Below are 9,148 nucleotides of genomic sequence, written 5' to 3'. Positions count from 1 at the left end.
ATAAAATTTTGCTGGTGAAATTAATGCTTTATTTATTTTTTTGCAGGGATCAACCTACAAAAATGTTTCTCTCTTGTTTCTCTTCTTAAAATGTAAACAGTCCAGATTCTGACAAGGGCCTTAAAAAGACAGAGGATGGCAGAGAGTTGTACATCAAGTTTTTAACTTCCTCCAGCTCTTCCAGTTCACTTTTCTCCTTGACTGGTGTCAGTTCCACTCACTGAGCACTTTAATCTGCTGATTCAAGCAGTTTGACTCTGACTTCAATGATATATTCACACTGCAGACACTTCTTCATACAATATAGAGAAAGGGAGTTGTGGTCAGGGGCCTATGGCACAATGCCTGACTGAGGCTGAGAGACTATTGACCTTGATGGTGTGTGTGTGTGTTTGGTCTCTGCAGTCAGTTAGGATCTTATGCTGGTCTCAGGAAAATGTATTGGTCTTCTTATGCACAGATTGAATCCACAGAAGAAGAACAAATGTTGGAGATTGCTATTTCATTATTCAAATGAAACTATCACTAAATTTGATACTGAAGAAAACTATAAAACCTGATGATGAGTCCTGTCCCACTAGTCTACAATGATAATAGTCTACAGTCTTTTCTCATAATTATGACTTATCAGGCTATTAGTTAATATTATTATTTAATTATTATTATATCCATCTATATCTATATGATATTGCACCAATAAAGAAGTGCAACAAGCTGATACAGTATAATATAGATGGCAATAATAATATGTTTTTTCCAACATTAAAGCTGTTAAATGGAAAGTAAAAGACATTAACAGTTGGGCACCGGCAGAAACACATGTGATGTGATGGCAGGAGTCGGGGTTGAGGCTGGTTGGAGGGGGGGGGGGCTGACAAACTGTGCGGGGATGATCGGTGGAGGAACAGAGGCTTCAAACTTATTGTCACACAACCTGAGCTTCACCTTCACGTAGCTGGACTCTTTGTTTCTGTCGTTTCCAATGGAGCAGAGAAGAGATCTGACACCGCTGATCTGCTGCTGCTGGATCCTCGTCAGCTCCGGTGAGTGAGGCGGTGAATTCATTGTAGAAAACGCTGCTTAAAACGAATCAGTTATAATCTTATAATATTCATACAGGCTAGTAAAACTTAACAGACGCGTCCTACCATCTAATATTTTAGAGTGACTTCATAATAATTTGTTTTTTCATCCCTGACTCATTTTAGAATATGCAACATTCAATGGTGAGTTTATTATAACATTCTTATGGTAATCTTATAATATTTCCAAAGACTTAACAGAGTGATTTTGCCACTTAATTGTGACTTTATAATATCTGGTTCTTAACTTTATAATAATTAATGGTATTATACCTGCTGTGGTATCCCATAATAACTGAGTAATCATTTTATGAAGCTTTCATCAGCCTCATATTTTTGCAGCATCCATTTAAAATGCACCATAGGAGAAATAAAAACTTACTTTTTTTCTCCACTGAAGGTGTAAAGTGATTATATACTCACTCATGATTTTAGGTAGCTGAAGCTTAAGTCTCCTATAAGACAGCTATAGATGTTTTCTTGAAGGAATCCTGTACTTTTTCTTTCCCGGGAAGCGTAAAGATGTCAAAGACACATATTTAAGCTGCACTGACAAATTCAATAAAGTGTTAAACTCCATCATAATGATGAACGATCTTACAGCATCTTGAGTAATGAGCACGCTGTTGGAAAACTGGGAAAATCATATGCATCATATACTGTATGATGATTCCAGAGGAAATTAAATCATCTGAGGGGCATTTACGATGCTGTTTGCATTTTTTTTGTAACAGAATAAGGAAGCTGCATTAAAACAAGCACACTTGATTAAAATGCCGTACCTGCCACTTATTAAAAAAAAGTGCATTTTAATGACAAAGTCTGAATTAAAATGTCATGCTGAGCTGTCATAGAAGAGGAAACAACTGACCCATCATCCTATCAGGGTTTAACCTAAATAATTGGTTCTAAATAAGAAATAGCAGATATCATAAAACCTGGAGTTTTGGAGTGTTGGAAAAAAAAACAAAAAAAAAACGTCTCAGTGCTGAATCCTGTAATCCCACAACACATGATCCTCCACTGGCAGAGCCTTACCTGAAACATCATTTTGTCGGTTATAAATAGACAATATAATCACAAAACCTGGCATCACACACATACATTTGCACAGTCTTTGCTCCTGGCTTGCCGTTTCTTGCACTGGCTAATCCTAAATTGCTCGCTGGTGATGCCAGGTTGCTCGCCAGAGTTCAAAGCTGTGAGCTCAGAAGCAGAGAGAGAGAGAGAGGGTGAAGGAGAGGCCGCTGGTCTAAAAGTGAAGAGAGGAAGTAGACATTTTTACCACATGCAGCATCAGTGTTCATTTAACCTGCAAGAGAATAAATCACATCGGACACTAAAGGTCAAACAGCAGAGGTTTATTCCAAGCATGAAATGATGCATCTGTGGAGAGATGACTGCCGCTGATCTGCTTGATCCTTACACAAAGTTCAATTATCTCCAACTGCGGAACATAAAATTAAATCAAAGTGCAGCAGCTCACATCCTCTGGAAATCTGGAAAATGCTATGAATAATAGTTCAGGTAATTACTTCTCTCCAGAGAGTGGACACAGTATCTCACTCAGCTGTAATGGCTGTTGGAAAACAAAGGGAAAATGGGAGAATAGCCCTTTAAAACCTCGGATAGAGAGGACGCTGATGGTGAAAACTAACAAAAGAAGCATGGAGGAGAACAGAAAAGAGAAGAGCGATTAAGAAAGAAGAAATTTGAAAGATTTTATCCAGTTTCTGGACATGAAATAAAAAAGTTGAAGCAAATAGGAATAAAATAGTTTTATCCCATTATTAAAAAAAATAAGAAAAACTTATGGAGGAGGAAAAATTGGAACCACTTTCTTATAAAGATGCAACTAAAGACTTTATGAATGGTTAACATTAAAGTACTACTAACCAGAGGAAGTAATTAAAGAGAGACATATTATTACAAAATAAAACCCTTAAATCGCCATATAATGAAAAATTAAACATAAATAGACTTTGGTCTCACTGATGTCACATGATCAAATATGACAGGTTCTCATAATAATTCATAACCCAAGAGTGCTGTTTCCATCTCAGGTTGTTTTTAATTAAAATAACTGAAATCAACGAACAACACTGAAATGTTGTTACTCTACTGTGACCTCTGACCTCTCCTCCTCCTCCTCCTGTCTCTCTCTGTCAGTGCTGGCTGCTGAGTGGACTCACGGTCACACCGAGGATGAGCTCTTCAGGAGTTTGTTTGGAGGCTACAGCAAGTGGACGCGTCCGGCACGAAACATCACCGACGTGGTCATCGTCAAGTTTGGCCTCTCTATCGCACAGCTGATAGACGTGGTACGACAGGCGTGATATCTCCACCCCCATATCTCCTGTGCAAACACACAGATATATAGATTTAACACCAGATGTCCTCACACCACTCATCAACTTTTTGTGTCAATTCTTGGCTTTTAGGATGAGAAAAACCAGATGATGACGACCAACGTGTGGTTGAAACAGGTAGGAAAGAAACTGAGGTTTGTTAGTTGTAGTAGTGTTTATCTACTTCTATGGGAGTTCAGTCAGTGCAAAAAAAAAGGACAAAATTAATTCTAATATGTATCAATTTTCACCATCTCTCAATTTTGAATTAAAGTGTAAAATTAAAAGTGGTTCAAACAAGAACTGTGTCTTAGATCTGCCTTAAGAAATGTGTGTTTTGACAGGAATGGACAGATTATAAGCTGCAGTGGAGTCCCTCCGACTTTGACAACGTGACGTCCATCAGAGTTCCCTCTGAGCTCATCTGGGTGCCCGACATCGTTCTGTACAACAAGTAAAAGAAAAAAAAAAAACATTAGAACCTGAGAAAATGCAGATTATTGTCATTTTTTCTGCATATATATAAGTTATTTTGCAGTGTGCACACACATCGGGGAACATGCACAGACGACAAGGACTCTGTACTTAAACAGAGTTTGAATGTCTGTAGGAGTTGGAAATTATCTGTAGTGATCAATTACCTGCTTGATCCATAACATCGTGCTCATTGGCTGGAGAGCGTATAAGGAGGGAAGGTCACTTAAGATTATACCAGAGCATCTCTGCAAATTCCTGCATACCAATTGGTGATACATGCAAATTACCCTGTTGAATAAATGACCCTGTTTCTGTTGCGGCTGCACAGCGATCTTGCATCAGACAGCTTTAGTCAGAGTTTTAGTTTTTTCCCTTCTGGGCTCGAGGAAGCATTAATTGTGAAATTTTGTCTGGAAGCAGATGAAACTTTCCTCCCCTCCTTCAGCGTTTGTTTAAACGAGGTTGCATCATAAAGGCAGTGTCAACATTCACTGATCAATTATTTAACACTGCCTCTATAAATGGGCATCGCTCCAGGTTTATTGATTCACCTTTTTGAGTTTGAAACATAATGAGACGGAAACATGGGCTTTGCTGAAAGGAAAAAAAATAATATGATGAAAAATCCTTCCTTTTTCTCCCAATAACACATCAATATTGGTGTCCTCTCTCTTTCTTTCTTCCTTCCTTTCAACTTTGACCTCATTTTCTACTCTTTTCTACCCTCCATCTTCGTCTTTTTCCAGTGCAGACGGGGAGTTCGCCGTCACCCACATGACCAAGGCCCAGCTGTTTCACACCGGTCGTGTCCGCTGGGTGCCGCCGGCCATCTACAAGTCGTCCTGCTCCATCGACGTCACCTTCTTCCCCTTCGACCAGCAGAGCTGCAAGATGAAGTTTGGCTCCTGGACGTACGACCGAGCCAAGATCGACCTGGAGCCCTTTGAGAACACCGTGGACCTGAAGGTTTGTTTCTCTTCCTCTGTTTTGCTTTTCATTTTGACTTTGTGCAATTTCGGCACAATTGACATCTCTGCTCTCTTGTGGTTTGCTCTATTACAGTGTTTAGTTCTGCAGCAGGATGCCAGCTAAACACTTTTTAATTAACACAAGACTTCTCAGCATCATTCAAGATCAGCAAAAGACAGGAAACGAATAAACCGGAGAGATTTCTCAGGTTTTAAAAAGCTAAAGGTTTGTTTAAGAGCTGAGAAGAAGTTACCCTGACGACGTAGTTTTAAGTACTAGTGTTGCACGGTTGGTTCGTTGGTCCACGACTTTGGTCTAGAGCAAAATCCCATGACTCCAACTGAATGGATATACATGAAATATGGTGCAGACATTCATGGTTCCTAGAGGATGAAGCCTAATGACTCTGGAGATCCCCTGAATTTCCCTGTAGCGCCATCAGCAGGTCAAACATATTCACTTATCCAATTAATATCTTCACAAAATTTAGTTGAGATATCCATCGTGTCCAGAGGATGAATCCTCATCATTTTGTGTGCTGTTGATTGAGAGCACACTGGGCCGAGCTGCAGCTGATGAAGCTGCTGACCCTCCGTTCAGCACCTGCAAGACACAATCAAAAGCAGCACAGGGGCCATCATAGACCCCATCAAACATTCCCATCAGCTTTAGTTGTACTCTATTGATGCTAATTTGCATGTCAAATAATTTAGAATGCTAACATGCTAAACATTTAGCAGACTGCTGTAACTAGTGTCTTATATTGCACCTTAGATTTTGTAATTAACACTAAACATAAAGTATAGCTTACTTTGATGGAAGTGCTGGCACTGCTTCTGCAGGTGTTTGGTCATGAACTGAAGTATTGGACATACTTAAATTAGAGCTAGAAGAAAGGTCTATCACCAAAGTGATTATAGTTCATTTCGAGAGGATCACGAACCAATTTCATGGCAATCCAGCCAATATTTGTTGAGACATTTTACTAAAAGCCAAAAACCTCGTGGTGGTGGCACTAAAAGAGAAACCCAGGGACATCCCATTAGTCACATCACATCCATGGCTAAAACAAAAATCTAACCTCTAGGATTACTGGGAGAGCGGAGAGTGGGCGATCGTCAACGCTGTGGGCACCTACAACACCAAGAAATACGACTGCTGCCACGAGATCTACCCCGACATCACCTACTATTTCGTCATCCGCCGCCTCCCGTTGTTCTACACCATCAACCTCATCATCCCCTGCCTCCTCATCTCCTGCCTGACCGTCCTGGTTTTCTACCTGCCGTCGGACTGCGGCGAGAAAATCACGCTGTGCATCTCCGTGCTGCTGTCGCTCACCGTCTTCCTGCTGCTGATCACAGAGATCATCCCGTCCACCTCGCTGGTCATCCCGCTGATCGGGGAGTACCTGCTCTTCACCATGATCTTCGTCACGCTGTCCATCGTCATCACCGTGTTCGTGCTGAACGTGCACCACCGGTCGTCCGCGACCCACACCATGCCTCGATGGGTTCGGAGGCTGTTCCTGTCTGCGGTGCCGCGCTGGCTGTGCATGAAGCGTCCACATCATGGTCTCAGGCCTGTCAGGTGAGGCGGTTTACACGTTCAGTGTATGTAAACAATAAAAATACAACTCCGCAGCTCATTATAATTTCCCAAACTCACTTTGTTCTCAGGCGGAGCCACCTGACTGATAGGCTCCTCCCGGTCCGGACTCCTGGCCCCTCCCACATCACATCCACCTGGATCACCGAGGAGTCTGACATCGATCTCCACGGCAACCAGGATGACAACGGTTGCTACAGCAGCCACCAGCTGGACTCCTTGGATAGCAGAAATGAAATTCACCACTGCGATCTTCACGGTTACCCACACTTGGCGAGGTTCCGGGTGCAGAGGATTCCTTCCCTGTCTCCTCCCTCTCTTGGTTACACCCTCCTCCCACAGAGACAGTCCACACTCAGCTTGGACTGGGACACCCCTCTTGTGGAGCGTGGTTCCATGCAGACCCCACTGGCCTCTGTGATGTCTCCTGCAGTGGCGTCAGCCCTGGAGGGGGTCACCTACATCGCAGAGCACCTGAGAGCAGAGGATGCAGACTTTTCAGTAGGTGTAGCCCCTCGTTGTTGTCGACAAGACGGATAATATAGTTTGGACTGTTTTGCAGATGTCTTGTCTTTTCTTGTCTCCACAGGTGCAGGAGGACTGGAAGTACGTAGCCATGGTTGTAGACCGGATCTTCCTGTGGATGTTCATTATCGTGTGTCTGCTGGGGACAGTCGGACTCTTCTTGCCTCCGTGGCTCTCTGGGATGATTTAGATCTAAAGAATGAATAAAAGTAATGAATGATTAATTCAGAGAAGGTGGACTGGTGTGTTCTGTGAGTATAGAAATGAGAGATTTCAGTCACAAAAACTCACGCCTGTTAAGTTCCCTCAGGAGGAAGAGAACGTTTTTGATCCAGTTTCCTTCTCTTTTTGAAATTTGACAAATGTGATGCAACTCTCTCAGCACATGTACAACTGGGAATTTGCAGCAAAATTGCAGTGTTGTTTGTTCTTGTCTGAGCAACAGTCCAAAAAAGAAAATACTCAGATTTAAGAAGCTGCAAATGTTTGGTATTTTGCTCGTTAAATGGTTCAAATTGAAAAAGTCTTTCAGCAGCACACTCAGTCATAGATTATATAAAGATAAAAGACATAAAGATAAATGAAAATCAGACCATAGTTAAATGTTGAAAAGAAAAAGGAAACTGAAAACAAATTAATAAAAAGATATAAAGGTAAAATTGTGCTTCAGTTTTGCAACAGAAGTGACAATCAGACACAATCACACTGCACTTGGCAATTTTTGCATTAAAAGTAATTCATACTCTTACCAGCTGGGTGCAACAGTATCACACATGACTGAAAAAGATGGCATCACTCTCGGTTCGACACCATCCAGTCATTCAGTCGTACACAATGGCCTTATTTATTTTTTGTGTTTGTTTCTCCTTTAGTTAAAGTTGTTGTGAAAATTGTATTAAAGCCACTGTACTAATGATGTATAATGATATTATTTGGTGTATAGCCAAAGATTTCTTCCAGTTGGTGTCAAAAAATAAATCCTCTTTGACTTTGAGTAGTTATTTCATGCTCAGATGAGTAAAGCAGCGCCGTGTGGTTTCATTCAAATGAGGAATATTCACCTAAATCAGGTCGTTTTTTATCTCATTTGAAAGGAAGAAGGTCACTGAAGGTCATCCATGTCTTTATTTCCTCCACAACTGACAATTACTGCACTTAATTCTGATATGAAACACCAGTGCCAAGCTTTTAATATGTACCAAGAAAAGTAACCATATCACTCTCATCTCAGATCTGATTTTCCCACTTATTTTAATCCTGCTGATTCCCTATATTCCCCAACTAATTACTGTTGAGATCTTAAGAAGTGGTCCTAGTGTTTATAAAATCTTGTTTTGTAACGAATGGTGACCAGGTCTTTTCTGCCCTAAGCTGCAGGACTCAAGATCAGTTTCCATCCAATTATAGTTACATTTCCTGTGGTTATTCTATTTGATCTTTTACAATTTTTTCATTTAATTTATTTTCAGCCTTGCTAGCAGCAGCCGGCACTTTCATCCAGCCTGAAATAGCTCAGCTGTCATGGTTTACCATGACGGACAATTTATGTTTGGATTTTGTTATTTCCTGTTTTATTTTGTAATCAGTTTCCTTATGTGTCTCTTGATGTTTATACTTCCCGTCTTTGTAATGTTTCCCTGTTTGGTGATTGTCTGCCACCGCCCTAATGTGTTTCACGTGTGTTCAATCACCCTTGCCTCCCTTGTGTGTATTTAGTCTCTGTGTTCCCCTTTGTCTGGGTCGGTTTGTCAGCTGTAACTGTCCTCTGTGTTATCTGTTGTTATGTAAAATCTCTAAACTACAAACAAAAACAATCAAAAATTCATCCAAATGTTATACTGTACATACCCCATATTCATAGTGCCTCCCATTGATCTGTTCACACACTGATGGCTGCAAGGACACTAAGCAAGTTACTGGCCTATTGGGGTTCAGTATCTTGCTCAAGGACATTTTGACGTGTAGCCATGTGGAGTCTGGGTTCGAACCAAGAACTGTCATACGCAAGGAAGTGGTTGGTCATGCTGCATCATTTACCAAGATTTATGTGCAAGGAAATTAAATGTTTCTTAACACTGAACAATACAAAGGTTTGAGCAGAAAGGGGTCGGAGTAATGAGTCATTTCATTTTTTCTGAC

The 9,148-nt window shown here is 41.0% G+C and overlaps 1 protein-coding gene across 1 annotated transcript; it reads left to right on the top strand.

Moving 5' to 3' along the window:
* Window positions 1–982: 982 nt before the first annotated feature.
* LOC111232287 (neuronal acetylcholine receptor subunit alpha-2-like) lies at window positions 983–7,199 on the top strand. Its single transcript, XM_022759731.1, has 8 exons — window positions 983–1,043; window positions 3,252–3,403; window positions 3,524–3,568; window positions 3,775–3,884; window positions 4,654–4,873; window positions 5,964–6,466; window positions 6,556–6,985; window positions 7,074–7,199. Exons 1-8 carry the CDS (start codon window positions 983–985, stop codon window positions 7,197–7,199), a joined length of 1,647 nt encoding a protein of 548 aa, XP_022615452.1.
* The last annotated feature ends 1,949 nt before the right edge of the window (window positions 7,200–9,148 follow it).

The sequence above is a fragment of the Seriola dumerili genome, unplaced genomic scaffold (genome assembly GCF_002260705.1).
Source record: "Seriola dumerili isolate Sdu_G_001 unplaced genomic scaffold, Sdu_1.0 BDQW01000018.1, whole genome shotgun sequence".
NCBI classification, from domain to species: domain Eukaryota; kingdom Metazoa; phylum Chordata; class Actinopteri; order Carangiformes; family Carangidae; genus Seriola; species Seriola dumerili.
Note: the sequence above shows the minus strand (reverse complement) of the source record. Positions and strands in the feature narration are given on the sequence as shown.